The sequence below is a fragment of the Ursus maritimus genome, unplaced genomic scaffold (assembly GCF_017311325.1).
Source record: "Ursus maritimus isolate PB19 unplaced genomic scaffold, ASM1731132v1 scaffold_27, whole genome shotgun sequence".
Lineage (NCBI taxonomy): Eukaryota > Metazoa > Chordata > Mammalia > Carnivora > Ursidae > Ursus > Ursus maritimus.
In genome coordinates this window covers 39409524-39428609 of record NW_024425230.1, presented here as the reverse complement: position 1 = coordinate 39428609, position 19086 = coordinate 39409524, and the positions used below count along the sequence as shown (strand labels likewise).

General features: G+C 40.9%; 1 protein-coding gene across 6 annotated transcripts in view; it reads left to right on the top strand.

Annotated features, from left to right (window-relative positions):
- The window catches only part of APH1B (aph-1 homolog B, gamma-secretase subunit), a 53031-nt gene that overhangs the window by 26012 nt on the left and 7933 nt on the right, over positions 1–19086 (top strand). For 2 of the 6 annotated variants that reach the window (XM_040643150.1, XM_040643144.1), the window contains 2 exons: positions 140–334; positions 1757–3848. In XM_040643150.1, coding sequence (XP_040499084.1) covers positions 140–307 — 168 coding nt within the window. In that variant the 3' untranslated portion in view covers positions 308–334; positions 1757–3848. The other 4 variants (XM_040643147.1, XM_040643149.1, XM_040643148.1 and 1 more) reach the window with 4 other exon arrangements.

Genomic DNA, 19086 nt, shown 5'->3' with positions numbered 1-19086 from the left:
ATACATGACATACATCATATGTTTGGTGAAACACAGCCCAGCTATTAAAAGTACCCTATATTTTCCTTTATCTTTGGTTATTCTGCATGTTTAATAAACTTACTGTTATTACCCAAGCTGACTTATTTTTCTTTTGCAGACCTTCATAAGCCCTCATTATGGAATAAATCTGGTGTCAACATATATAATTATGGTGCTCATGGGCATCTGGGCATTCTTTGTTGCTGGAGGCAGCTGCCGAAGCCTGAAACTCTGCCTTCTCTGCCAAGACAAGGACTTCCTCCTTTTCAACCAGCGCTCCAGATAACCTCTGAGAACCAGCACCTGTCAAACAGTAAGCTGCATCTTTAGAGGAAGCACAACTGTGCCTTTTTCTAAAAATTCCTTTTCCTGGTGGAATTTAGAAAAAACAAAACCATCTAGATAAAATACGACTTTCATGCAACAGCTCTCTGAAAGGGATACATTAGTGGATGTACTTGTCCTGGCTACACATTAGAATATCACCTGGAGAAGCATAAAGAGTATTGATATCTGGGCTCCACCTTCCACATTTAATTGGCCTGGGCATTTGGTAATTTTTAGGATTCTAATTATTTGAGGAGGGAGAGGAGCAGAGGGAGAGGGATAAGCAGACTCTGTGCTGAGCATGGAGCCTGGTGCAGGGCTCAATGTCAGGACCTTGAGATCATGACCTGAGCTGAAACTCAGAGTTGAATGCCCAACCGACTGAGCCACCCAGGCACCTCTGGGCATTTGGTAATTTTTAAAAGCTTCCCAGAGGACTCTGATATGCAGCCAATTTGAGAACCACCGGTGTCCAAATAGGAACTTTCTGAGAACACCATAAATGAACGAAAGTCAGATGTTTAGCTGTCTCTCAACTCAGCTGGTGCTGAGCAGGTAAATCTGTGAATGTCAAGTCCTGCTTGGCCTTTGTCTAAGTTATGAAGTCACAAAAGGCTAAAGGGCTCTCATCCCTATGAACTGTTCTCATGTTCTTTACTAGTACCCTATTTTATGAGAACATGGCAGGTTGTGCTTCTACATGCAATAGTAAATCACACTGACTTACCATGATAATTTAGCCAAAGTAAGCTATTGATGAACAATCTTCATTTTTTTCTGTAGTTTTTACTCTAGATTTTGCTTTTTGAGGCATTACATTGTCTGTGAGCACAGCTTCAGTTTCTTTAACTAAAAACCAAATTATTTTCTGATTTCTGGGAAGGTATTATAAACCAAGAATTTTTGTGCAACTTCCGTAAGTCTTTTCTGGGTTTAAGGCTTTTTATGAGCTGTATCCCAAGGCAGTGTTTACCAGCTGAGTGCTGGTAGCTGGGCTGGTTGGGGTGAAGCCCATTGTTCCAACTCTGAGCAGTTCTGTCGGTTGCTGAGTGACGTACCGTGGGACAGGCTTCACTAGAGGAGGTGAAAGTTTATTGAAAGCAGGAGGAAAACAAGCCAATAGAGTGATGTTGACACTTTTAATTTGCTCCTGTAATACTAACCAGCACTCCCCCACAGGTGATGTCATGTAGAATTGCAAATGTCTCAAACTGCCGAATTCATGCTTTTACAAAATCCGTATAATCTTTAGATCTGGCAAATGTCTCTGGGTTTTAGTAGCAGATAGAACCTTCCCTTTCTAGGAATACCCACGGTGTGTGTTCAGCTTCTAGACAACCTTTTGATTTCCTTAATAAAGCGGAAATGCCAGTGAATTGTGCCTTTACTAACTAGAAATTGTTCCCAGTTGATGGCTTTTAGGGAGTGGATGGTGTGAAATGGAAATTCCCCATACATTAAAGCGATAAGCTCAGTGGATCCCACATGTACAGCAGAACATCCAGAAGAAACAGGAGCAGCAATGAAGGGCTCACCAGTGCCATGACAGATGAAAGAATTCGACAGTACTGTGGTAGAATAACGAACACGTTTAAAATGGAAAGGTGGCCAGTATTTTGGGCTAGCCACACATCATTTCAGGGGCCAGAACCTCTCACATGAATTAGACCTTTATCAGTAAAATCCCCTCCCATGGTTAAATAACTAGAATGTCTCAATCTAGGGATTCAAGAGAAGTAGGATTTCCAGCAAGGCTGTAAACAGTCCCTAGCAATTATAGTTATTCCCCTAAAGTTTACTTCCCAGCATTGATACCAGTGCTTCCACCAGATTTTGCAGTTTTCCACCATTATACAACATTTTCCTTGGACTAGAAGAGTCATAGGAAGAGTCAAGGACAGAGAGACTGAACAGTGAAATTTACTGTGCAGAGTTGAGGGGAACAAGATACCCATGGAACTGGGCTTGATTCCTGTTGGAATGTGGTGTTCTTTGATGGAAAGAATAAGAAAAATATATACTTGGTTATCACTGTTGACTTACAAATCTCTTAAATGGATAGTCTGATAAAATATTTGATCTGTAAAGTAATGAAAAATTTGAGGCTATTAATATTACTCATTACTGTGCTCTGAGGATGTCCTCTGCACATTAATAGTTTAATATTAAGTAAAGAAGCGGGGTACTATAAAATCTCATTTATAAAAACTTGTCAGGCAAGAGGAAAACTTTCTTTGATGGTGAGACTCTTGTCTGAGGAAATTATTTAATAATCTTTGATTCCCTATGAATAAAGGAACTTTGTACTCCTGATTTCTCTTAAAATGTGAGCATTGCCATAGTCAGTTTAGGCACTATTTTTACAAACAGCCCTGCTTTGCCTGATGCCAAGGGCTCCCAGAGGGAGAGTATAGTTTTCCTCTGTTGCTGTGTATATACTGAGATGCCTTTTTTCCCTCCGCATTTGTTATCCATGATGAGCTTTCTGAGCCCTGATAGTATTTGGAGACGAGGAGGTGGTGGTGATATTTTATGTTCTCCTCCACATAGAGCTTTCCCAGTTTGGAAGGAAATGTGGGTCTAGTTAAAGTTGGCCTTGGAATGTGAATATGGTTGCAGTGCTTGAGTATTTTGCCATGTGATTAATAGAGATTGATTTTGTTGTTCTCTATAAATGTGTATTTATTTTTTATCCATTTAAGTTAGTTGTCGTGACTGGAGAAGTTCTGTTACCTCAATCCTGGCCTGCCGGCTGGTAATATGTAGTAGCAGCCTCTTTTAGGGCATCTAATGAAAACGTGGCTGAAAGGAAGAAATGAGGGTAACTGCAGAGTGCATGGAGAATGGCTTTAGTTCTCATTGTTAATTTTTTTTCCCTTAAAGCACCTTTCAATGTTTGCTGCGAGTGGTAAATTCCCATCAAAAATTCAGGTGTTCTTTTCCATAGAGTTGGGTGCAGGATAAGCAGTTGTGATAGGAGCTTCCTCCTACCTGTACTCCTCCCACTCTGCAGTCACCTCAGACTAGTCCTGAGGCTGGGGTTAGCAGTCAGTGTGGGCCCGAGGGCTCCAGGGAGGCCAGGGTGGCGGCCCGTCTTGGGCAGCAGCAGCCTGCTCCCTGGGGAGAGCTCCTCGAAAGTGCTAGCTCTCCTTAGTTAACTTTTTCTGGGGTCCTACTCTCCCTAACTCCAGGTGGACAGAGTAGATATCACAACAAAACAATTTCAAAGTGCTTTGCTTAGAGCATTTGGTTTATGATTGCAGTGTTTACAGTTCTCATTTAATAAAGGCGTTACTTCTATTGAATTCTAGTGTTTAGAGAGGCGGCTACTATACATGTCATTTTATATAAGTATACAATATATATTGTTTTATATAAGTTATGCTGTTCTGTCGTGTATACTTGTAATATCAGGCCTTGCATTCAATACACAATGCAATGGACTCTTTCCAGACCTGTATTTTTCAGTGAACAATAAAATAATTGTTTGGCACTGCTCATTTCCCACGTGTCCTCTTCTTTGCAGCAGTGTATTCTTCAGTGTCTGTTGTTACACTTTTTTTCTCTTATAAACTTGGCTGTATATTCTGTTGTTTATGACTGGTCAGCTCTGAGACTTTTTAAAGAGAAACCTTTTTACCTTAAAATTCATAAGGCCTATTTCATTTCTGTGTGTTTAGAAACAGTTTGGTGCAGAGAAGTTCTTTTAGGTGTCTCAAACTAAGTGAAAGATCATTGTCAAAGACCCTGGAAACTCATCTTGAAAAATCTGCTCTAAGTTATTGTGGAACAGTGAATTTATAAAATGTCATATAATAGAGGCTCAAGATGGCAGTTGGTTGACAAGGAGAGTAGCGTTTAGTTTTGTTTCCTTTTGTTTTTTCTCCCCTTGGTGTGGAGACAGTGCAGCGAAGGGGTTGAGCTTGGCTTTCACCATCAGATAGGCTATACAGAGAATTGTTATGGCCTGAAATTCAAACCATGGGATGCCTGTTCACTCTGGTTTAAAATGAGGCTCCTCTAGATTTATGTTGACTGTGTGATTAGATGAAATATCCTCCGGGACCAAGAGCTTTTTAGTCCTCACTTGTAAGTGTGTATTTTTTAGGTAACAGCCCAGATTTGCGTACACTTTTTTTTGGCCCTTCCCCACTGGAACCGTGACTCTGGTTTAATTGCTGTTTGTTTGGTATTTAGTTGGAACAAGGACTTCCCCTGTGACCAGCCTCAACACATGAGAGACCTCCAAGGGAAAGAAGTATGTATTTTATCTTCACCTCATTGAAAATGCTGAGTAGGTGAACCACCCAGCTGGCTTATGGATTCAGTCTCAGTAAAAGAATTTTTAAGGATTTGACACTTTCTAAGGTGACCATAATAGATGATGAGCCCTGAGCAGGTCCTCCTGGCTTTAAGACTCGGTAATAGGAAGTACTTGTTGTGGAAGTGTGGATTGCTGTAAATCCTTCTTCTACCTAGTAGTAAAACCATTCATTTTTCAGTGCTTGAGCAAAATCAGAGATGGGGTTTGTAGTGTTTAATCAGGGTCTACCAAGCACAGAACACTGTATTAGATACTTTAAAAGGATGGAAAAGAACAAGATGGTGGAGATCTTTGTCCTCTGGGAACATATCATCTAACTGCCTGTATTAAAACACATAAATATTACCTAATGTATTAGCCATTATGAAATAATATAGAATAGCTTGAGTGCATGATACTTCAGATTTTAGCAGTAGATGAAAGGCACCTGGGTAACGGATGTACATCCAGAGGAAAAGGTGGGACTGAGGACTGAACCCTGGGCTCTCCGGTTGAGAGGTTGGAAAGGGGAAGTGGAGTTGTCCACTGAGGAAAGAAGGACAATCAGGAAGAGGGTGGTGTGGGAAAGTATGGGGAAAGTATGTCAAATGCTGTTGAATAATGAGTAAGATGAAGAGTAAGGATTGATCATTACATATGGAGAGGTGGAATTTCAGTGTAGGGGTGAACACCCAAATGGAGTGGATTATAAGGACATAGACACAGCATATCAAGTACCGATAACCATGATAAATATAGTAGGGGAGTGGGATGATAACCTGAGGAGGATGTGGGGTAACAGAGAGTGTTTTTCTCCCCCCTCCCAGTAATAAATCATTATAACAGCATGTTTGTATAAAGATGGAAATCACTCAGTGGAAAGGGAAAAATTGGTGGTACAAGAGATAAACAACTTAATGCCAATATATTTAAAACTTAGATGAAATGGACAAATCCCTTTAAAAAAAAAAACCAAGCTCACTCAAGAAGAAATTGAAAATCCGAATATCCCTTCAGACTGTTTTTTCTTTTAACATGCCTTACAATTGTTAGAAGCTGGACATCATATATTGAGTAACAGGAACTGAAATAGGCTTTTAGTGTAAGTTTTATGTTAATCTGGGCAAGAGTTGGACTGTATTTAATGTTTGTTGCAGCTCTCAGTACCAGAGGCTTCAAATTCCTCTAGTGGCCTTATTTTTTCTGCCCCCTTGACTTCAGTCTTCCCTATATGCTCTTCATCAAAGAAAGTCTGTGTCTTACAACTCTTTCAGCTATAATCCACTGTTACTCTATTGGAAATCTATTGGTGTGGCAGTAAGATGTAAGAGAAAGAATGCGTCATATAATCTTAAGATTAAATTTCAGTTTCTTATGGGCACCTGAGTGGCTCAGTCCTTTGGATGTTCGACTTTTGATTTCAGCTCAGGTCATGATCTCAGGATCTTGAGATCGAGCCCCACATTGGGCTCCTCACTGAGCATGAGCCTGCGTGGGGTTCTCTCTCCCTGTCTCCCTCGGTGCCCCCCCCCCCCGCCCTGGTCCCTGCACTCAAATGCTCTCTCTCTAATTTTTTTTTTTTTTAGTGAGCCTGCATCCTTAGACTAAGTGTCTGTTAACTTTTTACCTGGATAGGAAAAACAGGAAAGACAAAGGGGGCTAGAGTGGGAGAAATACCCTTTCCCCTAGATAGGATAAGGCTCTTGTAGGGTCTTTTTCTCTGGAGAATAGGTCTTTGTTATAGAGAACACTGGACGTATTTTACAATGATTGCTCTTACCCTTACCCTGCCAGAGCCATGGGAGATTGACCATGAGATTCTTGTAGTGTTCCGGGAGGTTAAACCTACAAAAATGTGAACCTCCTAAGATTGTGCGCTCATCTTAAGAATTTCTCACTGTTATGCTATTCCACACTCAGACTCCAGCAGTTTTGTCAAAATTAGCATTAAGCTACCGATTTATGGCTCTAGTGGCTTCTGCTCTAGGCAAGCAAATCTCAGGTGTGACTCTCTGGGTTCACCTACGTCTCCAGATTTCAGGGTGATGGCTTATCCACAGACCTTAGTTCTCCAACAGGTGCAAGACTATTGATTTTTATTTTGTTCAGTGTTTTCTTGTTGTAAGGACGGGAGTGACAGCTGCCAAGCTGTTTACATGTTGGAGCTGACTAGAAATCCCCTATATCTATTAAAGAAATTGAATTTGTAGTTTTATGAGGGAAATTCCTAGAAGCTTTCATTGAAGAATTCTACCGAAGAGAAAGAAACAATACCAATTCTACATAAACTGTTCTAGAAAATAGAAGAGATGTCACACTTTCCAGTTCATTCTATGAGCGTTACCAAACATTACTTGGTAACAAAACCAGACAAAGGTATTTTATTATAAATGAAAACAAAAATAAAAACAAAACTACAGACTAGTATCTCTCATGTATATATGTGTAAAAATCCTCAACAATATTTTGGAAAATTGAATTCAGTAATACATGTGACCAAGTGGAGTTTATCCCAATAATACAAGATTAGTTTAACATAAATATTATTGAGTTCACCATGTTAACAGACTAAAGCAAGCAAACCTATGATCATATCAATAGATACCAAAAAAAGCTTCTGACAAAATCTAACCTCTTATTTTTTTAATTAAACAACAACTCTCGGCAGTCTAGTTCTAGAAAGGAATTTCTCCAACATGGAAAGACGACATCTGGGTAAAACCTGTATCTGAGGTTATACCTAATGATAACAGACTGAATGCTTTCTCCATTAAGATTGGAAACAGGCGAGGATTCAACGTGGTACTGGGGGTCCTAGCCTGCGCAAGAAGACAAGAAGAGGAACTAAATCATCAGATTGGAAAGGAAGAAACAAAATTCTCTGTTTTCAGATAATAGAAATTATTGGTGTACAAAGTCCTAAGGAAGCTACAAAAAGGTGACTGGACTTAGTGAATCTAGCAGGATCATAGGATACAGGACTGACATACAAAAATCAGTCATGTTTTTCGATAGCAGCAAACAATTGGAAATTGAAATTGGTTGGCTCTCTAGAACTAGTTTGCTTCTCAAACTCTGTAGGGAAGGGCCTTTAAAAAGAAAAAAACCCTTTCTAATCCATCACAGATCAATACTTTTGTAAAATACAACAAAAATGAATTATTATGAAAATGTGATAAAACAGACATTCAAATTACAAACCCAGAATTGTTCTTAGAGTCAACAGATATAAAATTACATTCAATAAATAAAACCAAGGCAAACATAGGGAAAAGAATTACAAAAATGTACATGTTTATTGACAATGTGCTTATAGACAATTAACATAGAAACAGTATTATACTCAAAACCTTTTGCTCTGTAGTAACTGAATGAAATGACTGAAAAGGCAGTTCTCCATATTAAATGCCTATTTAACACGCTCTGAAAGAATACCCAGTATATCAATGGGTTTTTTTTAATGTTTATTATATTATGTTAGTCACAATACAGTACATCCCTGGTTTTTGATGTAAAGTTCGATGATTCATTAGTTGTGTATAACACCCAGTGCACCATGCAATACGTGCCCTCCTTACTACCCATCACCCAATGTTTAAACTTTTTAATGTGATAAACTTATGTCTTGTTTGTTAATTTACCTTCAGATTGGATTGATGACAATGCTACTTTCAGAGAATAAAGCATATTTAAAATCTTTCTGTGTTTATCCTACTAGATACCAAAATATACTATAAATCTACAATAATGGGTATGGATAGAAGGTTCCAGAGCAGGTCCATGTATATATGAAAATCTAGTACATAATAAAATTGGCATTTCAAATTAACAGAGGAAGAATCAGCTATTCAGTAAATGGGCTATTTGAGGATTTATGGTTATATTTGGGGGGGAAGTAGAGCCAAGTCCTTATTTTGCTTTTATTATAAAACAAAATATGAAGATTAAAAATTCAAATGCAATAAGTAAAACTATAAAAGAACTAGAAAAAAATTAGAATACAGTTGATCCTTGAACAATGCAGGAGTTAGTGGTGTTGACCCTTCCACCCACTCTGCATGTAGTTGAAAATCTATGCATAACTTTTGACTCTATAAAAACTCAACTACCACTAGCCTATTGTTGACCGGAAGCCTTACGGATATAAATAGTGGTTATCACGTATTTTATATGTTTATCTATTATATACTGTTTTCTTAAAGTAAGCTGGAGAACATGTTATTTAAAAAATCATAAAAAGGGCACCTGGGTGGCTCCATCGGTTAAGCGTCTGTCTTTGGCTCAGGTCATGATCTTGGGGTCCTGTGATTGAGCCTCTCGTCAGGCTCCCTGCTCACTGGGGAGTCTGCTTCTCCCTCTCCCTCTGCCCCTCCTCCCCTCCTCGAGCTCTCTCTCTCTCAAATTAAAAAAAAAACTTTAAAAAAAATCACAGGAGAGCATACATTTAAAGTACTCTACTATATATATATTTTTAAAGATTTTATTTATTTATTCGACAGAGATAGAGACAGCCAGCGAGAGAGGGAACACAAGCAGGGGGAGTGGGAGAGGAAGAAGCAGGCTCATAGCGTAAGAGCCTGACGTGGGGCTCGATCCCATAACGCCAGGATCACGCCCTGAGCCGAAGGCAGACGCTTAACCGCTGTGCCACCCAGGCGCCCCTACTCTACTATATTTATTAAAACTAAGTTTACATTGTGTGTTTACAAGATGAATAGTTTTGTCAGTACCTGCATCAGGATTTTTTTATATGATACAAAACTCTGTAGATGTTATATGTATTACTACCACTGGACATCAAAACTGAAAAGATAACATGAAAAAGAAATTTATATTTATTTACAGGTATAACAACTCATGCATTGATAATGAAGAAGCAAAAATATGATTGCTTTATGGTGATCATGTTTTTATGTAATCAATAAGATTGCTTCATGGTACCCTAGCCTACACACTAATGAATGAATTGTTATAAAACTTTTATGGCATACAGTGTTATAGTCCTGTTCATAATACAGTATTGGAAACATTGTTACGTTTTTTAAAAAACCACTTGTGATGATAAGCTGATATGCAGTTTCTCCAATTATGGGAGGCATACTGTAGTTCTTAAAAGCAAAGTTCTAAAACAGAAAACTAACACATTGTTAATCTTATATTAACTATCACTCACCGTATGCCTATGTGAGGATGGGCTGTCCATTTCCATCCCAGTCTCATACTCGATGTTCTGTGTGATTAACACTTGGGTGATGCTGGTAATGGTGACACAGAAATGTCTCACACAGTTCTTGTCCTGCAGTTACTAGGTTTTCATATGAAGACATATACAACAGATAAGCGCGTTCACTGTGTGGCATGATGATTAGCACTATTCATTAAGTGGGAGTGAATCATCGTGAAGGTCTTCACCCTCATCATCTTCACACTGGGCTGAGGAGGAGGAGGAAGAAGGAGGGCTGGTCTTGCTGTCTCGGGAGTGGCAGAGGTGAAAGACAGAGGAGTTAGGAGGGGAGGGGGGAGGCAGGCACACTCTGTGTCACTTTATGGAAATACATCGTAATTTCTGGCTTTTTTTTTTTCATTTCTCTAAAAATGTTTCTATATGGTACCAATTCTTTTTCCACCATTTGCTTTAGTTTCAGTGCCTGTATCATAGAAGGGTCCATGTTGTAGAAGTCCCAAGCAGTCTTGAACCCTCTGCCAGATTGTCTAACGTCAACTTGTTTTCTGGCTATGTCTCCTTCCTCCTCATCTGGTGCTGGTTCTGAAGCACTCATCTCCATCAAGTCATCTTCCGTTCATTCTTCTGATGTGATGTGTATTAACTCTTGAATTTCTCCAAGATCCATATCTTGAAACTCACCTTCATTGCCGTATTCACAATCTCCTTCATGATTTTCTTGATTGGCTCTGTCGTAAATCCTGTGAAGCTATGCACAACATCTGGGCAGTTTTCTCCAGGAGAAATTTATTGTTTGTGGCTTGATGCTTTCATGGCTTTTCCTAGAACAATGATGGCATCTTTGGTGGTGTGATCCTTCCAGATTTTCATGATGTTTTCCCTATCAGGGTTCTTTTCCATAGACTTGATGGTCCGTTCCATAGCATACCATGTGTCATGAGCCTTTAAAGTCTTATGACCCCCTGATGTAGAGACTGGATTAGAGACGTTGTTTATGTTTGGGGTAAGTAAACCAATTTGACGCCTTCTGTGTTGAACTCATGGGGCTCTAGGTGGCCAGGAAAATTGTCCACTGTCAAAAGAACTTTCTTTAGGGGTGCGTGGATGGCTCGGTCAGTTAAGTGTCCGACTCTTGATTTGGGCTCAGTTCATGATCTCAGGGTCTTGAGATTGAGCCCCTCATCAGGCTCTGTGCTGGGCATGGAGCCTGCTTAAAATTCTCTCTCTCTCCCCCTCTGCACCCCCCCCCCAAAAAAGAACTTTAAAAGGCAGTCACTTACTGGGGCGCCTGGCTGGCTCAGTCGGAAGAGCATGCAAATCTTTATCTTGGGGTCGTAAGTTCAAGACCCATGTTGAGTGTAGAGATTACAAAAAAATAAACTTAAAAAAAAAAAGGCAATCACTTACTGGCAAGGTACTTCCTGACTTCAGGGACATTGATGGAACCAATCCAGAAAAAGAGTTCTCATCATCCAGGCTGCCTTGTGCAACTGAAAGACTGGCAGCTGATATTTATCTTTTCCTTTCAAGGCTTGGGGCTTACTAGCATTATAGATAAGGACACTCCTGATCCATAAACCTGACTGCATTTGCACAAAACAGTAGTTAGCCTCTTCCTTCTTGCCTTAAATCCTGGTGCTCAGTTCTTTATTAAGGAATATCCTTTGGGGGTCACCTGGGTGGCTCAGTGGGTTAAGCGTCTGCCTTCGGCTCAGGTTATGATCCCAGGGTCTTGGGATGAGTCCCCGCATCGCATCGGGCTTCCTGCTCAGCAGGGAGTCTGCTTCCACTTGTGCTTGTGTGCTCTCTCTCTCTCTCAAATAAATAAATCTTAAAAAAAAAAAAAAAAAAGGAAAGAAATGTCCTTTGGGGCATTTTTTTTTCTAAAATAGGACACTTTTGTCTGCATTAAAAACCTGTTCAGGCAGAAACTTTCTCAACAGTGATTTTCTTAATGGTGAGTAGGACCTCATCTGTTGCCTCTTGGTTGGCGGAAGCTGCTTCTCTTGTTATCCTGACACTGTTTAAGCCAAACCTCTTTCTAAAATTATCAAGCCGCTCTTTGCTGGCATTAAACTCTCCAGCTTTAGATCCTTCACCCTCCTTTTCCTTTACGTTGTCATATAATGACTGCTTTTTCTCAAATCATATTAGAGTCTATAGGATGCCTTTCTTATAGCAATGCTGCACTCACATAAAAGCTGCATTTTCAATACAAGATAAAGGTGTTTTGCAAAAAAGTACAAGGTTTTTGCACCTGCTGGCATAGCTGCAGTGATAGCTTCGTGAATTTCCTTTCTTTCCCCCGCAATGGTCCTTACACTGGATTAATTTACCTTGAAATGGCAGGCAACCACAGCTGCAGACCTCAAACTATGGTACATATCAAGCAATTCACCTTTTTCTTGTAATGTCATAACTTTTTTCTGTTTCTTGGGAGCACTTCCAGCATCACTAGTGGCACTTCCTAAGGGTACCTAGTGTTATTCAAGGTTTACACTACTGCACTGAACATAATGGACAATATATGAGAACAGGAGAGATCACTTTTTTTTTAATTTTTTAATTTTTTTTATTATATTATGTTAGTCACCATACAGTACATCCCCGGTTTCCGATGTAAGGCTCGATGATTCATTAGTTGTGTATAACACCCAGTGCACCATGCAATACGTGCCCTCCTTACTACCCATCACTGGTCTATCCCATTCCCCCACCTCCCTCCCCTCTGAGGCCCTCAGCTTGTTTCTCATAGTCCATAGTCTCTCATGCTTCATTTCCCCTTCTGATTACCCCCCCTTTCTTTATCCCTTTCTTCCCCTACCGATCTTCCTAGTTCTTATGTTCCATAGATGAGAAATCATATGATAATTGACTTTCTCTGCTTGACTTATTTCGCTTAGAGGAGAGATCACTTTTTACTGTGAGATGCAGTTTTACTGGAGAGGTGAATTGGTCATGCAGAGATGATTACCATCACACAGCATTTTAAGTGGATTCTTGCAACACTTGAGTTCACCTCAATAGCAACAGGAGGTGGCTGTGGGATTATTACAGTATGTACTGCAGTAAATTTTATGCAGTGAAGGTTTAATATTGCATCTTTATGTTTGCTTACCTTTCTCTTGACTGAATGGTGCCATGTACAGTCTCTCTGTGCAAAAGTTTGGATAAATTTTAACTTTTTATAATAGATAGGTGTATATTTTATGGAAGTAAATGATAAAGTAGACTAGTATCTACATCTATTTTATGCATGACGCACCTAACATTTTCTTAATTTTTTTGATATTTCTTGGCTATGCAGTTTGTCTACAAGTTTTTTCAAATTGTTGCAAGCCTCCGAAATATCTTTAATATGCTTATTGAGAAGTCTGCCTGTAAGTGGACCAGCCCAGTTCAAACTTGTGTTGCTCAAGGGTCAACTGTAGTTTCATAATCGTAAGGTGGATAGAGTATTTCTCAGCACTTTATTATAAATCAAAAAGGGAAAAAATGGACAGATTTGATTGTATAAAATTTAAAACAGCAAAAGATACCCTAAACAAAGAAGACTGGGAGAAATATCTTTGACTTACATTACAAAGAGTTGCCACCTATAATATATAAGAGGCTTCTATAAATAAAAAAAGATGATTGATTTAGTGAAGTGATCCATGGACATAAACAGATAATTCACAGATAAAATGTAATAGCCAGTAAACATAAGATAAAATGCTAAACTATTAATAAAAGAAATACAAAACAAGGAAATAATCTTTAGATTATCGGATTGTCTAAGATGAAAAAGGTTGATAATATCAAGGATTGTTGAACATATGGTGGAAGCAGCATGTTGTGAGAAACCAAATTAGTATAACCCTTTGGGTGGTGATTTAGCATAATTCATTATATCTATAAAAGTTTGAGATGTGCATATTTTGAACCAGCAGTTCCTTTTCTAGGAATTTATTCTATGAAATATATTCAAGTGCAAAAGGATCTTGCAATAGTATTGTAAGGGTAAGGAATTTGCAACAATGTCTGTCAGTAGAGCTTTGCCTCAAAGAACAGAATACTTTACAGCCATTGAAAAGAATGAGGATGTTTGAAATATGTTAGAAAACAAAAGCAAGGTATAGATCATTCTTTCATTCACCAAATATTTCTTAGGCCAGACATTGTGCTAGATACTGAGAATGTGAGAGTGAAAGTAGACAAGCATGATCCTAGCCCTTATAGAGCATACAATATGTATCCTGTTAGTCCATTTTATTAAAGATGAATATTAACATGTGCACACAGGTACATAAAGGCTGGAAAGATAAAACTAAATTGTTAGCAATGCTTATTTGGGGAGTTGGGATTATGGGGGACTTTTGGCTTTATACAAATATTATTTGTATTTTTTTAAATGAGCATACATTGTTTATGTAATCAGGTAAAACTATAAGCACTTCTGTGATTTTTGTTGTCCTTATTAGAAAGTGCACATCACTGAAGGCCTTTCACAATCTGACCCCAACCACTTTTTCCTGCCGCCCACCATCCCCTGTCTTCCCTTCCCAGACATTCTCAAGCACATCCCTGAGATCTCTGTTATGACACACTGTGGACTTTCATACCTCCACATGCTTGGCTCTTGTTTTCAGTTCAGTTCTAACTAGAAAGAAAGCACCCTATTCCTCCTTCAAGGTCCTGCTCAATTGTTACCCTTTGTGAAATCGTTCCTGATTAGACTCAAAGCAAGTGGCCTTGTCCATTGTTACCCCTTAAACATATATTATGTTTAAATCAAGGAAGTGAGAGAGGGAACACAAGCAGGGGGAGTGGGAGAGGGAGAAGCAGGCTTCCCACCAAGCAGGGAGGCCGATGTGGGGCTCGATCCCAGAACGCTGGGATCATGACCTGAGCCGAAGGCAGATGCTTAACAAGTGAGCCACCCAGGCGGCCCATGACTAGATGTTCTACGGTTGAACTCATTTCTGGCACTCACTGCCCCGAGTTAGTATAGACCCCACAGCTTAAGGGCTCAATCCCACAAGACTGCCCCTACTTTAGATACCAGTTGCAAGTCCTAGGTTATCACCTGTACTTCTGACCAACGGCTATAAATTGTGGGTTCCCATGACTCCCTCTACATGTCTAATAATTGGCTAGAACAGCTCACAGAACTCAGGGAAACATTTACATATATTTACCGGTTTATTTTGAAGGATATTATAAAGAATACAGATGAACAGCCAGGTAAAGAGGTACATAGGTCAAGGTATGGGAAAGGGGCACAGAACAGGGTATGGGAAAGGGGCCCTTTCTGGGCGCATCACCCTCCTAGTACCTCCATGTATTGGAAGCTCTCTGAACCCCATTGTTTAGGGTTTCTGTGGGGGTCCTGTATGTAGGCACAATTGATTAAATCATTGGCTATTGGTGATTGAACTCAATTCCCAGTCTTCCCCTGGAGGTCAGGGGTAGGGCTCAAAGTTCCAGCCCCCTATCCTCCGAGCATCACTTCTTTAGTATAAACTTAGGTATAGCTTAAACGGGGCTTATTATGAATAACATTTGGGAGCTCTGTGCCAGGAACTGGGGACAAATACCAAATACATATTTCTTACTACATCACAGTATCACAGGAGATTAATCCTGATTTCACCCAGTGACTGAGAGGAAGTGATAAGCTCCTGACCATGCTTGTTCTCCATGGGAAGGTTGTACTTTATTTAGGAAAGCTTTTCAAATGGTTATTTGTTGGGTGGTTGGGAAGGAAAGAAACGAAGGTGCATGAGGTCTGTTGTTGGATGTCTAGGTAGCTGGGAAACTAGTTTCAGCAGATGAACTAACTAGTTATGTTACCTGCCTCACCAGAAGTCTTTGCTTCTTGCAGAAAGGCCAGTAGACTCTCTCATCACTGACACAGAGTTCCTACAGAGGTCTAAGTCTGTCCTTGAACCCATAGCCTTGTGTTTGTTGTCTTCATTGCAGGTAATTAAAAGTTAATATTTGAAACTAGTGAACTCAAGCAGAAATGATGACTTTGACTTACAGTATCAAGAGGTCATAGCTGGCCGTGTGAATAGACCTCACACTCATTCCTGGGCTCCCACCCACAGGGTGGGTCCCAGGGAAGGTGCCAGTTCTGGCCAGTCTTCTCCCTTTAGATGGATCAGGAGGAAAAGCTCTCCATGGAAATGCCAGGACAGGGCAGGTGTCATTTGGTGTAGGGGGTTTTCTTTTTCCCCTTTCCCTTTCCCTTTCCCTTTCCCTTTCCCTTTCCTTTTCCCTTTCCCTTTCTCCTCCTCCTCCTCCTCCTCCTCCTCCTCCTCCCCCCCCTCTTCCTCCTCCTCCTTCTTCTTCACAGTTTTATTGAGGGATAATTGGTGTAAGATAAATGGCACATATTTAAAGTGTAAAATTTGAACTGTCTTGAGCTATGTGGAGAAACCATCACCACAGTCAGGGTAATGAATATATATATCACCTCACCAATTTCTGGTACCCCTTTGTAAGCTCTTCATGCCTCCACCTTCTACCACCACCTCATCCCTAGGTGACCACCAATCTGCTTTCTATCACTGTAGTTTATTTTGCACTTTTTAGAGTTTTATACAAATGGAATTATATAGTGTGTGCATGTGTGTATTTATTCCTTCTCTCCAGTTCTGCCTTAGGAATAGAGAGAAGTTCAAAGAATATATCCTTGGGACATATTTGGTTTGCTGAAGTGAGAGGTGAGGGTAATATCCCATGAGCTGAGCTGACTCCTTTGTCTGCTTGCAGTTGGCAATCTTTGGTCAGACTTCTGAACAGAGGCCAGGGTTTAATATTACCAAGCAGATTGGAGGCAGGAGGTTGTTGTTGACTTTCCAGAAATCGCTGGCACAAATGCCTTTAGTGTCTTTAGCTTTTAGGGCTTCATGAGGTTGTGGCATGATTGAGATAAGCATGGTAAATTCTATTACAAGATGTTTCCATGTCACTGGAGCTGCGAAGGGCAGACGCCATCCTGTCACTGAGGATCAGAGAGCTGTGGGGGCTCTGTGACCTTCACTTAGCCCAGAGCCAGAGCCCTTGTTTGGTTTCCCACTTATAAAGGCAATGTTTCCTCTTTCCCCGGGTTGTTTAATAATGGAGTGAAGGTGCAGTCTAGAATATACAGGAGGGAGGCTTACTGAATCCCTGATTGACCTGCAGTCATAACGATATGCTGACCTGGTCGTAATAATTTTTTTAGGGTGACTAATTCTGTATCACAAAGCACTTTGGCCCTTATCCCTGTCCAGTCATTCTAAAACGACAGGGCACAGGCAGAGCATGGGACCCCTCCTCTCCAGCACTGTCTGGGCCTCACACCTTGTCCCCCACCCTGTCATGTTGAGTCTGAGCCAGAGGCCCATAGAGGGTGACACACCCCTGCCGGGCTGTGTGCAGTGTGGACGAGGACGGCAGCTCCCAAATGCCCACTGTACAGGTGGCACCTCTGCTTCCTAGCAGGCAGCTGCAGGGGTCTCCTTTCCTCTTGTCTCGTAACTTTTCCCCACACCTTGACCGAAGGCAGCTTGCAACTCCTTCCAAGTTGAGGGACTGAGCCCAGCTGCGAGGTCAAGAGACTCAGGTTTCAGGCATTTGCTCCCTTCCAGCTGCCCAGCTCCGGAAGAGTGGAGACAAAGCAGGAATGTTCGGACTCTGAGGCGATCAGGAGGGGGTGTTAGGGGGACAGTTAGCACCTGGCACTTGGCCAGGGTCCTGCAGCGAGGTCCGCCAACAAGTTAATAAGCAGGTGCCCTCGTGCCTATAGCTCAAGCTCCTACAAAAGCACCAGAATGCTCTAGGTCGAGTCACTACTGAGCACCTGGACCCTAGGGCCTGGCCAAGGGACATTACCAGGGCAGGGAGGGCTGGGGAACCCTCGTGGAGCTACAGGAAGAGGTGTGAAGAGGCGGGGGAGCTGTCCCTAAGGTCTGCTGGTCAACCTTGGTCTGATTTTCCGTCTGCCCTCCTTTCTTCCATCCTCCATACCCACCGGCCTGGATCCCCAGCCTCTGTCTCTCATCCCCCATCCCTCAGCCTCCAAAGCTTTCTTCTCAGGTGGATTTTGCATGAAGGTTTTCTAGGTTTAACCCTCCCGAAGGGTATGTCAAAGGAGAAGGTTAGTGGTCCATATCTGCACGGTGGCTGTGCTGGCCTCTGGCCACAGGTAGCTACTGAGCACTTAGGATGTGTCCAATGAAAATGAAAAAAAAACTTGATTTATTTTACTTTAATCAATTTAAATTGAAAAGCTGATAATTGGTGCAGGTTTTGGAAAACTTTTAAGTGTGTTTGGAGCAACTCGGGCATGTGAATCTGCTTTCTCCACTGTACTTTTGTGAAATATAAACACAGATCAAATATTTTCAATGAAAATTTAGCATCTGAATCAAGCTGTGCTGTTAATGTAAAATATATACTAGGTTCAGAGACTTACTACAGAATAAAGAATGAAACTATCTCATATCAAAATATTGATTACATGTTGAAATTATAGTATTTTGGATCTACTGGGCTTTATAAAATATTACTAAAATTGATGTCACTATATTTTTTTCCTTTTTGGGGTGTGTGGCTACCATACCTTTAAATTTTCATGTGTCTCGCATTGTATCGTCGTATATTCTATCAGACTGTGTGTTCTAGGTTGTCCGTATAGCTGGATTTACATGAGGAGGTAATGGCCAACCTGAAGAAAGACTTGAGTCTCCCCCACCAACCCATGGCTCGTGCCACCACATGCCCCTGACTGTCAACCCCGAAGAATCTTGAATTCAGGGAATGGGGAGCAAGGCTATGGAGAGAGGAGGGAGGGAGAGGACCTCTGTTGCTCACTCCAGCCTCGCCCCCTGCTGCCCCAACCCCAGTGGGATGGGAGCAGGTGTAAAGGAATGAGAGTTGCACAGGCACTCTGGGGGTGCCTTGCCCCACCTGTCCTCACTTCTGAAGGATGCCAAAGGGGGCAAACTGTAAAATACCTGTGTTCTGACTAAAGAGACCATCAGAACCTGGAGGGTTTATAATGTTTCTGTTCTGAAGCTGGGCCTTCTGCTTTATCACCTACTGGAACAAAATTACCCTTGGACAGTTCCTCTGTTTCCATCCTTACGCAACTGAAGTGAAAATTGGAAGCTTTTCTAAATAACCAAACAATGATGGTGCCTGTTTGTAACCTCTACAGGATTGCCTCTTTTACCAAACCAGAATGTGAAATCTGGATTTAGATAAAAAATTATATCAA